Source organism: Scleropages formosus, chromosome 25, assembly GCF_900964775.1.
Source record: "Scleropages formosus chromosome 25, fSclFor1.1, whole genome shotgun sequence".
In the NCBI taxonomy this organism is placed as follows: domain Eukaryota; kingdom Metazoa; phylum Chordata; class Actinopteri; order Osteoglossiformes; family Osteoglossidae; genus Scleropages; species Scleropages formosus.
The window spans coordinates 452,007-470,345 of NC_041830.1; the positions used below are offsets into that span (position 1 = coordinate 452,007).

At 43.4% G+C, this 18,339-nt stretch overlaps 2 protein-coding genes across 2 annotated transcripts; one reads left to right on the forward strand and one right to left on the reverse strand.

The window, feature by feature from the left end:
- Positions 1-5,821: 5,821 nt before the first annotated feature.
- Positions 5,822-10,245, reverse strand: LOC108928080 (glucose-6-phosphatase-like). Its single transcript, XM_018741862.1, has 5 exons — positions 8,620-10,245; positions 7,772-7,881; positions 7,316-7,421; positions 7,130-7,245; positions 5,822-6,918 (listed from the first exon to the last, which is right to left on the reverse strand). Exons 1-5 carry the CDS (start codon positions 8,835-8,837, stop codon positions 6,413-6,415), a joined length of 1,056 nt encoding a protein of 351 aa, XP_018597378.1. The 5' UTR covers positions 8,838-10,245; the 3' UTR covers positions 5,822-6,412.
- Positions 10,246-10,588: 343 nt separating this feature from the next.
- On the forward strand, positions 10,589-14,683 carry g6pc1a.2 (glucose-6-phosphatase catalytic subunit 1a, tandem duplicate 2). The gene is made up of 5 exons (XM_018742135.1): positions 10,589-11,851; positions 11,946-12,055; positions 12,436-12,541; positions 12,804-12,919; positions 13,322-14,683. The coding sequence occupies exons 1-5, from the start codon at positions 11,454-11,456 to the stop codon at positions 13,822-13,824; spliced, it is 1,233 nt and encodes a 410-aa protein (XP_018597651.1). The 5' UTR covers positions 10,589-11,453; the 3' UTR covers positions 13,825-14,683.
- Positions 14,684-18,339: the final 3,656 nt, after the last annotated feature.

Here is an 18,339-nt window from a genome sequence, read left to right on the forward strand (position 1 = left end):
ATGCTCCCTTGAGTGTAGGAGTTTGCTCAGCGGGGTGATGTTCTGGTGGGGGCAGCCACGGGCAAGGAATTCTCTCTCCAGTGAGAATGTTGATGGTTATTGCTGTCTCCACAAAGCGGTCGAAGGTCCAATCCTCTCCCTGGGAGACAAGCTCTGCCTTGGGTGGAGCCTGTTCCTGAAGCTGGCTAAGAGGGGGCGGAGTTCCACCTGCTCTGTTTGGCCAGCGTCTGGAATTCCAGGGCGTATTCAGCCACCAAGCAGTTACTCTGCCCGATTTTTATCAGGCGGTCACTGGCAGCTTGAGCGGAGAGCGGATGGCCAAACACTGCCTCAAAGCGTTTCTTGAAAACTTTGTGGGTGGAGGGAGCGCAGGACTTCCACCTGGCCGTGGCCCAGCACCGCATGGGGCCCATCAGGACGGAGATCAGGTAGGCAATCTTGGCTTCATCTGCTTGATAGGTTCGTGGAAAGTTAGCGAACAAGAGCTCACATTGCATTAGAAGGCCCTGGCAGTTGTGTGGCGTTCCGTTGTACTGATCCGGGTTGGCGAGGTGGAGGGTCCTGGCAGATCACGCGATTCTGCTGGACTGGAACACTTGGACCATCTCCTGGAGGGTCTCCTCCATCTGGCGCAGGGACCGGTCATGTGAGCCCAGCAGGGCTCCATGCTAGGATATGGCATGGTGTGGCTGGTTTGAGCATCGCTGAATCTGCGTAAGAGGCAAACCTTCTGTCATGTTGAGAGTGGATGATCAGGAGAGCAGACTCAAACGCTGATGCATAAGTTGCTTTATTTGTATCACACGAGGGTTGCACCCACAGAACAGAGCTGAACAGCGAGCCTCGGAAAATAGCTGAGGAGAACATCTCTCAGTTGAAGGTTCCGCGGAGTGGGTGCTTTCATACTGCGTCTCTAGGGTTGTCACCAGGGGGGGTCGTGATGGTTGTCAAGCATGCGGTTGCTAGGCGTGCCAGTGACAGTAACAGAGTTCATTACATTACACTCAACAGAGTTCACTGGAAGTTGCTTTGGAGAAAATTGTCTGATAAATTAATAAACATAAATATAAAAATACAGTCAATAGTCTTTGAGTTATGACTACCCAGAATTATGGCAGCTATCCCATCAACCTTATTAAGTCCTGACGTTTGGTCATAATGCCTAATGACAGTAGGGAACCCCATCGTAAGTCAAGGGCTACCTGTGTACGGTTTCATAATTTAGAATAATAAAGATATAAAACGAGACTGCAAAAACTGGCCAGTTGTTGCTAAGAAACTTGTGTCATTACCTGCTTGCTGAGCAAACAACAAAAAGATCTTAAGTGACTTTACATAGGTCTGAAAGGCCAAATCTGTTAGCTGTCTTGCTATTTGCTAGCCATCAATATAGTTAAAAGAAAACAAACAAATCTGTTTAGTGGCTTTTTGTAAGTATTAATAACATGAATTCTAAAAGCACAAACATGTTGTTTGAATTTTTTTATTCTTTCAACAGCTCTTACAATTTGTCTTTTTTCTTTTCGCCCCTTATTAGTAACAGTTATTAAACTTGGTCTTTGTCTTAAATATACAGCATTTGAGTTACAAATTCTAACATTTTTAAGTTTATTTTTAATAGCATTTTTTTCACTTATCTGTTTTCAAAAAATTTTGTTGTTTCCTCACAAAAACACACTTTGAGTAGAAGCAGTAGAGGAATGTGGGACCACCTTCACTCAGCTATGTTTTAGAGTCTTTACACATTTTGCCTGCTGTTTGTTACTTTCCTTGGTCAATAACAAGTTGAGAAATGTTGGATGTTTTCATCGGATGAACTGCTCAACAGTAGGCATTAAACAGAAGACTCTACATGCACAGAGCACTGTTTTTATTTTCTGGCAAATATATTTCTATTTTAATATGGCTCAAAGTTGTATTCCTTTTGAAATAAAAGCCTTCCGGCACATTTCATTCATTTTTGGCTATACAGTATCTATGACTGTCATGGGACCTACCTTGAAAATAAATCAAGGTAAGTTTCTGTTGTTATACTTTTATTGATTATGAAGATAATGATGCAAACTGATGGTGGCTTTCATCACTGTTTTTCCGATGGCAGAAAATTAAACGAGCACACTCCCTGGAGGATGCTTGGGTTAGGTGCTCCAACCAGGTATCAACAAGCACAACTTAACTTGAGTTTGAGGAGAATCAGCCAGCAGACCAACACAGGATTTTTCTGGAGTGTTCCCTTCAGCAGCCTCAGGTAAGACCAACATGTTCAGATTATTGTGCCAATGTTTGTTCACAGTGCATTCAGTTTTGCTTGGCACAGCTCAGCTTTTATTCATCCTGTATTCAGCTTCGACAAAGTAGTTTTCAAAGCTGTTTGCATGATAGGTTACGCTGCTGAGGTTTCTTCCTATAGCTGTTTCTATAGCTGAGGTTGAGTGTTTCTTTATTTCGATATTTATATTAGTGTTTATTTTGATATTTATAGTAGTGTTTGTTTATTTCCATGTTTAAATCAGTGTTTCTTTATTTTGATATTTATATTAGTGTTTCTTTATGTCATGCCCACGACCTCGGCGCGGACCCAATGCGCCTGTGAGTGATCAGGGAGATGGAGCAATAGAGGACGACACTGGACCGACCAGATCGTGGAACCTATCCGCCTCATCTGCTCACCCACGCCTGCGTTCTCCTGCAATTTCTCCTGCATCCTTGTTTTCCTCGTCCTCGTCCTCCTTCCTGTGCCTGTTCCGGTTCCTGTTCCTCTCTTGCCCTGTTCCTGCCCTTCCCAAACCTAGTCCCCGTCTCCTCGTTCTCCTCGTTCCCTGACCATTGGCTTCGTTTTCTGGACTATGACTTTGGAGTCTCCTTGGATTGACGTCTGCTCATTGGTGACCCTCACTACGACAACAACTACTCATTCTGCCTTCTGATTCTGTATAGAAGAACACCGTGAAACCCCACTTGGGTCTGGATCACCTTGGAAAACATGACAATTTCAGTGTTGATATTAGTGAGCTGAGCTGCCATGCTGCTTGTACAGTCAGACACATCTTTTATAACGACCAAGGTATCTTTCGTCCATGCTACAGGGTATTACCTTAAGAGTGAAGTGATATGACTGGAGGCAGAGCAGGAGGCCAGAACATGGATGTCTTTGGATGAGTCCATAGCAATCCTCCTGGACCGTCTTCTCTTATGTGATTTCTGTTCCATCACTCTTTGGCTTCTTCTTCAACTCCTGTAACTTTCTGAGAGTGTGACGGTCGTCAGTATATCAACGTGGTATCAGAATGAAAGGTTCCCACATGGGCACTTGGTCAAGTTCACGTTCCTCTCTTTCGCCCTGACTAAGTGAAAGGAAAATACTTGGTACTCTCTGTCTATTCACACACTTCACTTCATTCCTACAGATTTTTGAAGGATATTTCCAGGGACGTCTCTGCTGTGTGACATCCCAGCTCTAGACATTTTCATACATTCATTGTTGGATTGTGAAGGGATACCAGGTAACTGGAGCAACATTCTTTCAGCTACTCAAAACACGTTCATTACAAAGTATTTGCATTTCTTCATTCTCTCTCTTGTTGAGACCAGCTCTTGTTCTGTTACTAAAAAGTACTAGTACCTTCTGACCATAGTACAGTACACTGTATTTACTATAGTACTTTTTGTATTTTTGATGTACTCTTTGCTTACTCTAGCAGGGGGCGTGGTGGCCCAGTGTGTTTGGCCGAGTCCTGCTCTCTGGGGGGGTCTGGGGTTCGAGTCCTGCTTGGGGTGCCATGCTGGGTGTGTACCCTCCCCCTCCAGCCTTGCACCCTGTGTCGCTGGGTTAGGCTCTGGTTTGTCGTGACCCCGCTTGGGATGAGTGGCTTCAGGCAATGTGTGTCTTTGTTTACTCTGAGTTATACTGTATATTGCTTTGAAGAAAAGCATCTACCAACTTCATAACTATCAGTTTAAATAAAAAAAATACATGAAAATCTAAGTAGCGCACACACACATTTTCTGAAGTGCTCATCCCACACGGGGAACCGGAGCCTACCCGGCAACACAAGGCATAAGGCCGGAGGGGGAGGGGACACACCCAGGACGGGACGCCAGTCCGTCGCAAGGCACCCCAAGCGGGACACGAACCCCAGACCTACTGGAGAGCAGGACTCAGTCCAACCCACTACGCCACCGCACCCCCTTATCTAAGTAGCACATAATGTAATAACACAATGTGATCGGTAACAGAGAGAAACAAGGATATCTGTTCTTTGCTCAGATATTCATGGACCACTGTGGCCACGTATTTGCATTTGATGTAATAAAAGTGAAGTGTCTACATGGTGAAACAGTGAAGTTGTGACAGAACTTAGTTTGAATGCTGCACCTAAGTAGACTTTTTTCTGTAACACCAAGTGCTGTGATGTGTTCTTCATCCAACTGCATGTAGAAAACAGGTTAGCATTTGGTGTTATATAAAAATTCAGAAGATGAAACAACCAATCTGGTGATTCAAAAGCAGTTTCTCTGGTCACTGCTAGGGGAAATTTGAAAGCTTGGCCAGAATGTGCCAAGTGGAGATACTCTGTCCCAAGAAGGGAGTTCCAGTGTGAAAATAGCTATGCAGGACACAGTACGTTTGAGTTTCCTAACATACCAGTGGTGCACCCAGAGCTGTTACAGCAGTCGCAGGAAGTTCCCGCACTTTCAGCCCCTTATCTGTGAAAATGAAGTGAAAGAGAAGAGGAAGGGGAGCAAAACAGGCAGATTAATCTGTAACATTTACCCTCGGTAAAAAATGTCCAGAACTGAGAAAACAATAGAAAAGAAAAATTGGCTTATTTTCAAAAAACAAACTGTACAAGATCCTTCCGGCTGAACATCAGCACTTCCATGTGTGTCCAAAGGTGGGGTGTCCAGCCTGCCCCCCCAAAAGCTGACATAAACCATTACCAGCCCTAACAAGATAAACTGCTCCCTGTTTGTATAAAGGCCCTGCCTCAGTGGGCTTACAGTGTGTACTGCTTCCAGTGTTTACACATCACTTATACACAGCCAAACTGCTAGAAGAATCTTGTAGTAAAGTCATACTTGGCACAAAGGAGACAGAATGTCTGCTTTGTCTTACCATTCAAGGAAGACCCTGATATTTGTTGCCTGGAAAAGGACTGAGTATAGTGAGGCCATTCTGTAAATCCAAAAGGGAGAAGTTCAGAAATGGGCTAATGTGGTGTAAAATGGGCTCTTATTTAAAACGGTAAAGAAAAGCCCTTGTGAACAAGGTCATTTGTACTCTTCTCCACAGACAGAAAGGCCAGCAACGTTGCTCGTGTGGCCAGGACTCGCTGGGACCTTCTCTTTTATATGATAGGACAGAGGAGCATCCTTACTAAATTGAATACAGAGGAAAAGTTCAACAAGGAGCCCATTACTATGCAATAGTGTATACAGCACGTATAGCATGTGGCGTTGCAGCCCTTCACTGTTTCAGAGTGAAGAATTTTCAGTCTTTTCCCTTAGCGCAGATCAAGGTTCAGCCAAATAACTTTTGGCCCTGGGCTGCCAGAGCACATCGTGCTGTTCACGTGGACAGATTGCTGCCAAGGCACTGAGATAGCGGCTGGGAGCTGGGCTGCTGTTTCTGTGCACTTTGTGGTAAACACAGGAAGACGCGCTAGAGACGCCTGGGGACAAGAAGGGAGAATCACTGAATCACACCCACTTGTCCGGGACCGAGAGGACACTGAAATGTAAACCATGCCGTAAGTGCAAGAATAAACAGCAAATCGGAGCAGTTTTGTTTGTGCAGACCTCTTGGCCTTCATTTTGGACATGTTTTTTTTTTTTAATTGGTTTAATGAACATCACAGGGTCACAGTAGTGCACAGGTAGAGACAGAACACAGAGAAATGGTAAATATGTCCACATACAAAGATCGAGGACTTAAGCTTCTCTTGGACATCTGGCAGAAAAGTATCTCCTGAAAATGCTCCATCCTTCATGGTTACTAGCAGACATCTCTGCATCATACATTTGGTAGAAACATAGCAAACATACTGTTTTCATATTTTTCATATTTAACAAATACAAAGAAGCAACACAGTTTTGCAGCACCTGATGAAGATTTTAGATAAAACAGTGAAAATCACTTCAAAGAACATGTTTACTGAACAGGTGTGTTTTGGAAATGTCTGGTCAGAATAACTCCCAGGTATTATAATTTATTTACAGTTTATTATAATTCCACATTTCCCATCTCTGTAGATAGCTGTAAAAATGAAAGTATGTTCTTTGTTCTCCTGGTCAGAGGTGTACTTAGAGCATTGGGACTCAAGTCTATTAACATTATTTTGGAAGCCACAGCTCTGCATTTCAGCAACAGCCAGAGAACTTTTGAGAACAATGCACTCTATCCCTTGTGTTGTCATAACATTTTTTGATCCCTTCTGCTCCTGAAAAGGACAGAGAGAGAGGCTGGAACAAGAGCAATGGTGATGAAGGGCATCACAGTACTCTTGAAGAAAGACAGCGAGTAGAACACAACTGGATTATTAGAAGAGAAGCTCAGGGTGTCCAGAAGCTGCAGTAATGTCAGGGAGGCAATGACACAACTGAGACTGAAAGGAGCACTCTTGCTCTTCCTGCTCTCCACATAGAGAGGCGAGTGTAGGCCGAGCCCCAGTCCAAGAAGGATGCCCATGTTTCGCAGGAGGCTGGCGAAGGGGCTGGTGTCCATATGGACCCATTCGGCACGGGTGCACCACATATTGGCTTTTTCCAGGGTCCACAGCAAGTCAACACCCAACATCTTCAATAGCAGGTAGAAGCCAAGAGCAGAGGTAAGCAGACAGAGTGTGGTGCAGAAGTACTTTTTCAAGGAAGCCTTATAGATCCACCCCGCTCTGGAAAACATTTTGGCCACAGTGATACCTGCCATTGAGAGAGAATGGCTTCTGAAGGCATCAGAAAATCCCGGGCCTTTTCCCCAAACATACAGTGAAGGTAGGAATATTCTCCCAGACACACTGTGAATGTTATGTTTTGGCTATCCTTACTTTCATGGGAGGCTGAGAAGAAACTCTAAAGACTGAGGTTCAACGTATTTATCCCAAATAGCACACTGCTGGTGAAAATGGCCCACCTGCAATTACCCCACCGATGACTTGATGTGGAAAGTGTGCCGCCACATATACCCTGGACATGCAGACGAGGACCACGAACGCATAGGATAATGTCCACAGCCACAGACGTGTCACCCTGTTATGGAGAAGTTTAGATATTACCACAACAAGCATAGATTTCCCCATGTGTCATCTTTTTCACTCACCATATGAAGAGGGCAGAGTGCCTTTTCTCTTCAGAAATGGACAGGATCGCTGTTGCCATAACGTGCCACACCCCAGCTGAAGCCATAGCATGGCCAGAAGGACTTCCTGTGGTGGGCAAGAGCCATTAAATACACCATGGCACCTGAAACTGTCAGTGTAGAGTCTTGAATTGGATAACTATCCATATAAGCGCTACTCTGAATTCCTCTTTTGATCAGACTGTTTCATTACATAAATTAAGTTCCGCTGCAATGAAAACAGCAGTAGCTAAGGTTCAGGGAGCAGATGTTAAAATGTGACCATGAGTAACTCAGATATCGAGTTTTTAAATTACAATTATGGCCAAGGTTTCAAGATGTAAGTGTGTGTGTGTGTGTGTGTGTGTGTGTGTGTGTGTCAGTTCGTCTGCTTGCCTATCTGCCTGTCTCAGTCTTAAGTTGGAAGAAAGACAATACCTGGTCCTGTTTCACATGTGATGGGAAACTGCTGTAGGACAGGAGCTGGTGCAGTGTCATAGAACTGAGTCTCATGGACCCACCAGTATGGCCTCTCTCCGAATAGAATCCTATTGAAGAAAAATTTTAATTTGGTCAGTTTAAGAGCCTTAGCCAAAGTGTTTTTGAAATTGCAGTGTGCTGTGCAGAATGCTAGGTTTATTTTTAGATTTCAAATAAATTCAGACCCTTTCATACATGATGTAAAATGACCCACACTGACATGTACATTTATTCATTTAGCAGATACTCAGATTCAGGATATGGGTTAGCTTATTCATTCAAAGTAAATTATTATTATTTTCTTAAGATCATTTTGAATAATTATGTCCATATATTCTCATACTGAACGTGAGTGTTGCATGTACTCAATTTTAAAATCTTAACCAAACGTTAATAGTTTTAAGTAAATTTAAAAGGGAAATATGTAAATATATACAATTTTAAAATGTGAAATGATGGATTTTAATATGAATATAACAAAATTAATTTACATCATGCTTCAATGAAATTGAAAAGTTGGATGCACCAGATGTTATGTCTAATATGTCACAAAGGTCACTGCCATTGTGAGAGTGTGTATTTTAATCGAACAGGAGAAAAGAGCAATGTCCAACATTTGGCTTTTACAAAGCCAGTTGCAACAATGTTGTATGGCAATCACAAGTTCAGTCAGCAAAGCTGACACCACACACATTTGTATTGCATGGTTTCCTTGTGCAGAAGGGTGACACCTATTTTTAGAAATTCATGTAAATGAAATACGTTCCGATTATTAAAAATATTGACTTCTTGCTAAATGTCCTTACCACTTGAAGACTAGGTTGAGCCAGTCACCGATTACTGCCACCCATATCAGTTTGATGCCCACCTCCTGACGTAAATGGAACCAAACAGGAAAAAAAACAACAAAGGTGGTGTGCAGGTCTGCCAAAGAAGAGGCCAGGTGGAATATACTCTCGTAGTGGCTGTAGTTGGCTTGGAGGTTGAGGGTCAGGTCAACGCCTAGGCTGTGTAGTAGGTCCATGTTCTTTCCTGGGCCAGATACTCCTGGAGAAGTTAACAATAGGAAGGAAGGCTGGAGGCAAGAACAGGATATACTGTTCCTCAGTGTGTGCAACAAAGCTGCCTGTGCTCCCAGCAGTGCTTTGGGTTCTCTCTGTCATGGACTTTATACAAGGCCACCTCATTTGTTTGTTTGCTGCAGACTCCAGGAGAGGACCAGTGCCCTGACCTATATACTGTAACCCTTGTGTCACTGGGGGTAGCAGGACAAATAGCTCCTAGGGCTCCTTCCAGACTAGTCCACAGGGAGGCAATAGCCCCCAGATGTCCCCATTGTGCAGCCTGTGTTACAGTCAGTTTTCCAGTTTCTGCAATCAAAACAATTGTTGCTGGAAGTTGCATTCAGTCTGTATACCTCATACAGCACCATTCCCAACTCATTGCCTGCATGAAGCACTGGAAGCGAAACAACACATAGCCTAAAGAATAAAAACAAAGATTCAAGGTTCAAAAATAAGTTTGGGACAAATCTATAACACAACCGAAGAAAGGAAAAGAACTCCTAATGCTGGATGGTATCTTGTGGTCCAAGGCCAGCTGGTTTTCATCCTCTCCTGCTCTTGCTAACAGAACACAAATCGGAAAAGCACAAATATTCTGTAAGCAATTTCAGCAGTGGTCACATGATTCTCTGGACTCTCCCAGTGTGGTCAGCAGGGGCTTTTCATTTCACCAAACAGTGCAAAAGGCAAGGGTGAGAGGTCTCAACCTAGCAAAGTTCATGTCTGACACATACAGTATTCTGCAATGGACATACACACATATACCCACATAATATGTAATTCTATCTGAGGGTTTCCAGTAACAATACATATAATATTTACGTATTACATGTTTTCAGTGGACATCCTGAGAACACATAATACATAAATATTATATGTATGGTCCATTTGGGTTACAAGAATTTGACTATACTGGGAGTTTAATTTAATACCCCAATTTCCAGTTACAAGTAACTTCTTTGCATTTACAAGGACCAAATTGACCAAGGACCAAAACAGTCATCCACCCTTTGTTCAAACTGCTTGTCCTGTTGAGGACAGTGGTGGCAGCAGGCCAAGGACATCTAAAAAGTCACTGTCCAGGGCCTCTGAAAACTCTTCCCAAATCTGGGTGACATTTTTTCACAGTAGCACTGGCAGGAAGTGAATTAAAATGATTTTACATTTTTTTGCATTAGAAATTAACTGTTTCCACTGCAGAGAACCACATTTTGTTGTTTTTCACTATGAACATCTTGTAATGAGACGGGATCTACCATGAATAAAAAGAAGAATTCTGAATTCCGGGTTCTGAGGAACTGTAAAAAGTGTAATTCAGTTCACACACACTGGCTGAAACCACTTGTCCTGAGCAGGGTCACTGCAAATTGGAGCCTAACCTGGCAACACAGGGCACAAGACTGGAGGGCATGGGGACACACCCAGGACAGGATGGCAGTCTGTCACAAGGCACCCCAAGCAGGACTCGAACCCCAGACCCAGCAGAGAGCAGGACCCGGCCAAGCCTGCCATGCTACAGCGCCACTGCGCCCTCGCAATTCAATTCAATTAAACTCAATTAAATTTTCTAGAGCACTCTTCTCTTCAGAATGATAGAGAGCGCTGAACAAGGTGACTGAAAAGTATCTGAAATAACAATAATAGAGTAAGCAGCAGAGAGTGATGCCTCCCAGAACAGATCTTGACTAGTTACATAATGACAGGAGACACGAGTAATGTGTACAACATTGCTGAGGTGGGCTTGGACTTGTATAACAAACACATTTGTGCTTTATACCATTTACATTTCTTTCAGTTTAATGAAAGTGAAATATCACTTGAACACACACATGAAAAGCTCATGGTGTTATTGAGCCGGTCAGTGTGTGGTACACACTCAGACCTTGTGGTCCAGAGACACTTAGCAGTGAGTGAATAGAATGATTGGGTTTGAGCACAAAGCTACAGTATCCTAACAGTGTGTGGTTTGTGTCAATGGGAGACCAAAGTCAGCATTGAAGCTGTTACATAAGGTTGTTTATTTACTCAGTGCTTTAACAAGATAAGTCATTGAATGTTCAAAGTCAATATTTGGTGGTCTTTGAGGGGTCTGAAATTTAAATACAATGGTTTTCTACTCTAAACAAGAGGTAAGGGAAAAGCAGTTTTGCCACACTTTCTGCATAGGAGGTACAGAATAAAAGCGTACATTTGACAAGGATTTAGAATAAGCTAACCTGTCTTTTAAAACTCTTTTTCAACATCATACCTGCTGTACAGATAATCTGCAGCAAAATAATAGGGAAAATTACACAAAACAACTGAATGGGCAATGAATAAAAAAATTGAAAACAAGGTTCAATAATTAATGTGCTTAAGAGTTACGTAAATGGTGAGCTTCAAACCTTAATGCTGATGTTTCATATCTTCTTTAAAACTGGTCACACTTTGAAAAGGGTATCTATTCATATGGTCCCTGATGGGGTTAATGAGATATCTGGGTGGGCTGAGTGGACGCTAGTCAACCTCCCCGATGGAGTTTGTATCGCTTCTCCTTTTAGCCGAACACTGAGTGACTTTTTTGTGTCTCTTGCTTGATGACATGCACAAGGTCCAAAGATCAGGGAACGTTCATGCGTTCAAGTGATGGGAACATGGGTATAAAAGCAAAGTACAAGACTACCACAGCCTGTCAGTATTGCCCTTCAGTCTACAAGCTTGAGTTAGAGGTATTCAAAAAGGATCATTTAAGCCAAGGTTTAACAATGACTGCAGTCATGGATGCCATGCATGGTTTTGGGGTGAGCTCAACTGAGTACCTGCAGACGCACTACAGGGATGCCCAAGGCTGGTTTCTCTTTGTCTCCTTTGCTGCTGACCTCAGGAATACCTTCTTTGTCTTCTTTCCCATCTGGTTTCACCTGAAAGATTCTGTGGGCATCAAGCTCATCTGGGTGGCTGTGATTGGCGACTGGCTCAACTTGGTCTTCAAATGGTAAGTCAAAGCCTTTGAGGCTAGATGAGAAATAAGCCTTGTCACTTCACCGATATTCTCTGAAAGATGTTCCTCTGTTGCTTTCTACCACCAGGATCCTTTTTGGTGAACGTCCCTACTGGTGGGTCCATGAAACACCATACTACAGAAATTCCTCTGTGCCACACATTGATCAGTTCCCCATGACGTGTGAAACTGGCCCAGGTGAGTTTAACATGAGCCAGGACATGCAAACTAAAGTGACACATACTGTATACCAAAGTACTTGGCCTTGTTCTGAATTACCTATGAAATTTTATAAATAAAAAATATAAAATATAAATAGCCCTACTTCTCAATCTTTGTCAACTTCTAACCAAGTCATACATGTTTTCTTGTGAATCATCTAAAATAAATATAGCAAGAATATAATGAGAAATTAAGTGCTACTAGAGATTAGAGATGCATTTCTAAGTGTTTAAGAATGTTTGACTGTAAGAAGACCATGACTTTCAGTGGCTTTTTAGCACAGTAAGTATCCAGTAGATACAGATGGAGTGCAATGCTTAGAGATTTCTGTGCTCTTGCTCCCCTTCACTCAACAGGTAGCCCGTCTGGCCATGCTATGGGTGCTGCAGGTGTCTATTATGCAATGGTGACCTCCATCCTTGCCATAGCCCTGAAAGAAAAGCGAAGATCTCATTTAGACTGGTAGGAGCTCTCTCCTCTTACATGTTCCTTTCAGTCCCTGCACATTATTTGTCTTGGGAATGAAGAAGCACAAGCTGCACTGTTATGATAATGGGCTGTATCTATTTTTTACAAGAAAGTACTAAGTATTTTTAGTGAAAACAAAGCAAACAATATAAGTTTGCGTTTGTTGACACTACTACACGACACTTTTCTAGACTATAGCCCAGTGTAAGCAGAAATATGAGCACGATTCCACAGCTGTCTGTAATAACTTTGCCAGGTGTATACGAGGAATGCTGTGGACACTCTTCTGGGGGGTCCAGGTCTGTGTCTGTCTCTCCAGGGTGTTCATAGGCGCACACTTTCCACACCAGGTTGTCGCTGGAGTAATCACAGGTAAATGATATGCAGACATTGCGATCTACTATGAATGAGACAATGAGTACTCTTTGAGGGGGCCTTCTTTTAACACACACACACACACACACACATTTTCAGAACCGCTTGTCCCATACGGGGTCACGGGGAACCGGAGCCTACCCGGTAACACAGGGCGTAAGGCCAGAGGGGGAGGGGACACACCCAGGACGGGACGCCAGTCCGTCACAAGGCACCCCAAGCGGGACTCGAACCCCAGACCCACGGGAGAGCAGGACTGCGGTCCAACCCACTGCGCCACCGCACCCCGCCTCTTTTAACACAAAGTCTTTGAAATTAGAAAAGTAATTAATGAATTTGATGAAATTGCAAATGCAAATCATTGTGAACTTGAAGATAAAGCCAGACTCTTTCACACAGGCATGGCAGTGGCTGAAGTCTTCAACAGAATGGAATGGATCTATAACGCCAGTCTCAAGAAGTACTTTTCTATTACCCTCTTCCTGCTTACCTTTGCTTTGGGTTTCTATGTGCTGCTGAAGACAGTGGGCGTTGATCTGCTCTGGTCTTTGGAGAAGGCTAAGAGGTGGTGCAGTCAAGCGGAATGGGTTCACATGGACACCACCCCGTTTGCCAGCCTTCTGCGCAACATGGGCACCCTCTTTGGCCTGGGGCTCGGTCTGCATTCTCCTCTCCATACAGAGATCAAGAGAAGCAGGAGTATCTCCTTCAGGCTCAGCTGTATTGTTGCCTCTCTCGTGCTGCTACATCTCTTTGACTCCTTCAAGCCCCCGACCCAGAGAGAGGGCCTCTTCTACTTGCTCTCTTTCTGCAAGAGTGCCACCGTGCCCCTTGTCACTGTCAGCATCATCCCCTACTGCTTGTCGGGAGCTCTGAGTGCAGAGGACAAGAAGCACCTCTGAGCTGGAAGCAAAAAGTAGGGACAAGACTGAGGAGGTGAGCTGGACATGAGCTGAGAGCCTTCTGGGAAAAACAAGCAATATTAATGGCTCGTTCAGTCCCACTGACTGTATTTTCTCCTATCAGAGTCCAGGAGGTTGCATCACAAATTATTTTTTTGTTTGTGCCTTAAAACAGTGAAATAACAGAAGACACAGCAACCAGAGCAAATGGTTTGAATTCATCAGATGTTCTGTGATGCACTGGACTCATATGAGTTCATGAAGGCAAAATCCAATATTGCTCTACTTTCCATTGCAACTGATCTCTTTAATAGTGCAATCTTGTGTTACATTTGAATCTAGAACCTGAGCTGCACATTACTGTTCTTTGGTTAATCCTTCTAAAAAAGAACACACTTTTTTAATCAAACAATTTTAATATTTTCTTACTTGTGATAACAGTCAAAGATTGAAACTGGGCTCTGTAACATTTATTGAAGCATTTGTTAGGTGCACATGAACTGAGGAAAAACATTAAACTTTAAAAAAAAAAATGTTGAAATGCTGCAGCTGTAACAATGTGTTATTTGTTTTGAAGCATATCTTACCAATATGTTAATTTATTTAAGTGTTATTAATATTTACATCCTTCTCATGTAAGCCTTACTGAACCAGTAATACTAACTCAGGCTGAACCAAAGTGAAGCAGACTGGAACTAAACCAGGTGAAAATATGTTTTATATTTAGTTTTTTGGAAGACAATTTATAATGAAATGTTATAAAATAATGCATTACAGCATCATTAATACTGATTACAAAATGTTCATGTTTCTTCTGTCCAATACTCTTGAGATTATCCAGGTAAAGCAGAATTTTTTTAAAAAAAGTTGCATTTCCTCAGTTTATTCTCTAACTTACTGAGAGCCTTACAGCTGTAAACAACATACAGGAAAAACATTAAAGTTTTAATGTAAACTGAATATTAAACCCAAGAATAGAAAGTTACTGAAGAGTAGAGTGGCTGTTTACTGCTGAATTGTAATCAAGGCAAATAATGGAAAATGTCTCTAAAGTTTCCCTGAATGCTTTGCAACATTTACTTGATCCTCTGTACTCCCCACTTGTTTCCAGTCATTTCTATTTGTTGACTAAGGAAAGAGAAAATTTTGCAACTGTCTACAAAAAACAAACAAAGCAATAAATGAATAAACAAAAGACATTAGAGGAGCACAGACTTTATCTGAGAGCAAAGTTGAGTGAAATTACATTCTGATGAGCCTGGTAAAAGCAGGTGGTGTGAAGGTCCAGTATTCAGCAGGAATGTAGTGGTGAGTAGGCTGCTTATTTTATTTTATTTTATTTTTTAGCATGGGGCATGCTGTCACAGCCTGACGTGAGCAGAGTACAACACTGTTTATGGAGGGTTTTTAAGGTGGCAGGAAAGTCACATAGTTAGGCCTGTGTCACTATCAGCTATACACTTTTGTATATTTCTCAATATTAAGGAATAACTGGAGGATTAATCTGGAAAAAAATTGTTGAAACATGATAGAAAAAGATTTACACATTCATTTTGGAATCCACATCATACACTTGTGGAATAGTTTCTGCCCCCTCAAAATGTTTTTACATAAAAAGATTAATTTTAAGTGTTGCACCCAAAGAGCTCTTTATGTACTGTATCATCTCCTTACTTACACTTACCTTAATTACAGCAAGCAAATTACCACAATCACACTTTTTTTAAATAACTGCTTTATTTAATTAACTTCTTTTGAATCCATCTTAGGGGGTGCGGTGGCGCAGTGGATTGGACTGGGTCCTCCTCTCTTGTGGGTCTGGGGTTTGAGTCCTGCTTGGGGTGCCTTGTGATGGACTGGTGTCCTGTCCTGGGTGTGTCCCCTCCCCCTCCAGCCTTATGCCCTGAGTGGCTGGGTTAGGCTCCAGTTCCCCGCAACCCCATATGGGGAAAAGTGGTTCAGGAAATGTGTGAGTGTGTGAATCCATCTTGAAGTGATCTCCTTTTTTCTTTTTGATCAGAATGACGCCCCCCAAAAAAAAAAAAAAAAAAACACTTTAAAAGTAGTCTTCTATTAATTTGTGGCATGTAAACATTACTTATAAATGTTACACTTTTAACAGGCTGAGTGTTTTCTAACTCAATAAATGGAAGTTCATTTGAAAGTAAGTCTGTCTTGAGTTCCACATTACAAAATGAAATTTTGTTCACAACTGTACCATTCCCAAAGTTGCTTTTTTACTTTTCAAATTCATGGGTCTTTCACTAAGTATTAATATATTTTTTCTGCTACTGCAGAGCCAAACAATTATGTTAAACAGAAAGAATAAAAAGCGCTGGAAAGAGTTGGTGGAAAAGTATTGAAAGGGTGTTTTGAACCAAAGTACAGAAAGTACAGGTTGCCCAACACTAGCAGCTGTGCCTGTTGGCTATTGTGATGAGTTGTGTTGGACTGTGCTTCACATGGACAGATAATCAGAGGCAATTATTAACCTGTTTTCCAGTGCCTTCCACAGACAGAAGAAATGAAAACAACGGCTGTCTCAACTGAACATTCAATATTTAACCTCAGTACATGAACAGAAAACCTTATTTACTTACCGATATTGCGTTCCAGGACTTACTTGGCCTGTGTTTATTTTTGCTATTGGCACCATTCTCTCATCTCTTAGCTCTGATAAGGACTGGAATGATGGAGATGTTGCAGTCAGTTCCAACGTTATTGACAAAAAGGTACATTGGCACTTAATTCTAATCAGGGAAAAGTCACATGCAAATATCCAGAAGTAGAAATGCTGAGCTAAGGGAACAACCCTGTTGTGCAAAATTTTCGGCGTGCCTGAATAAAACGTCTCGGACACTCAATTGATGTTCTTTTCAACTGCTATAAACCTGTAATAAGCTGCACGAAACACCACTCAGGATCACTGGTGTATCCAGAATGCTGCCCTATGCAATCTTACACAAATGGATAATTTATTAGGCTTACGTTTATATTTATTCATTACGCAGGTGATATAGGGATATCCCCCTGGCTCAGGCCAGAAGCTGCATAGAATGTGTTATAGCAGATTGTTGGGTGGCACGATGGCACAGCAAGTAGCACTGCTGTCTCAGAGTGCCTGAGTGGTGCAAGAGAACGTGGATTTTATCCCTGCTCAGTCTGTGTGGAGTCTGCATATTCTCCCTGTGTCTGTGTGGGATTTCTCCCACAGTCCAAAGACATACTGTTCAGGTTCTCCCATAGTGTGTGAGTGATGGAGAGAGTGTGTTCCACTGATGTATGGATGAGTGACCCATTGTAAGTAGTGTATCTAGCAGTGTGAGTCACCTTGGTGGATAAGGTGTGTGGGTTGATAACACTACACAGAGTTCATTGGAAGTTGCTTTGGAGAAAAGAGTCTGCCAAATATGTCCATCCATCCATCCATCTTCCTCCGCTTTTATCCGGGGCCGGGTCGCGGGGGCAGCAGTCCGAGCAGAGTCCTCCAGACTTCCCCCTCCCCGCACACCTCCTCCAGTTCCTCTGGGGGAACCCCAAGATGTTCCCAGGCCAGCTGGGAGATGTAGTCTCTCCAACGTGTCCTGGGTCTGCCCCGAGGCCTCCTCCCAGTGGGACAAGCCCGGAACACCTCCCCAGGGAGGCGTCCAGGAGGCATCCGGAACAGATGCCCGAGCCACCTCAACTGGCTCCTCTCGATGTGGAGGAGCAGCGGCTCTACTCCGAGCTCCTCCCGGGTGACTGAGCTCCTCACCCTATCCCCAGCCACTCTGCGGAGGAAACTCATTTCTGCCGCTTGTATCCGCGATCTCATTCTTTCGGTCATGATCCAGAGTTCATGACCATAGGTGAGGGTAGGAACGTAGATCGACCGGTAAATTGAGAGCTTCGCCTTACGACTCAGCTCCCTCTTCACCACAACAGACCGGTACAATGACCGCATTACTGCGGACGCCGCACCGATCCGTCTGTCAACCTGCCGCTCCGTTTTTCCCTCACTCATGAACAACACCCCGAGATACTTAAACTCCTCCACTTGAGGGAGCAACTCCCCCCTAACCCGGAGGGGGCAATCCACCTTTTTCCGACTGAGAACCATGGCCTCGGATTTGGAGGTGCTGATTCTCATCCCTGCCGCTTCGCACTCGGCTGCAAACCTCCCCAGTGCACGCTGCAAGTCTTGACCTGATGAAGCCAACAGGACCACATCGTCCGCAAAAAGCAGAGGCGAGATCTTGCGGCCACCAAAACAGACACCCTCCGTTCCCTGACTGCGCCTAGAAATTCTGTCCATAAAGATAATGAACAGAATTGGTGACAAAGGGCAGCCCTGGCGGAGTCCAACATGCACCGGGAACAGGTCTGACTTACTGCCGGCAATGCGAACCAAGCTCCTGCTCCGGTCATACAGGGAACGAACAGCCCGTAGCAACGAGCCCCGAACCCCATAATCCCGAAGTACCCCCCACAGGATGCCACGAGGGACACGGTCGAATGCCTTCTCCAGGTCCACAA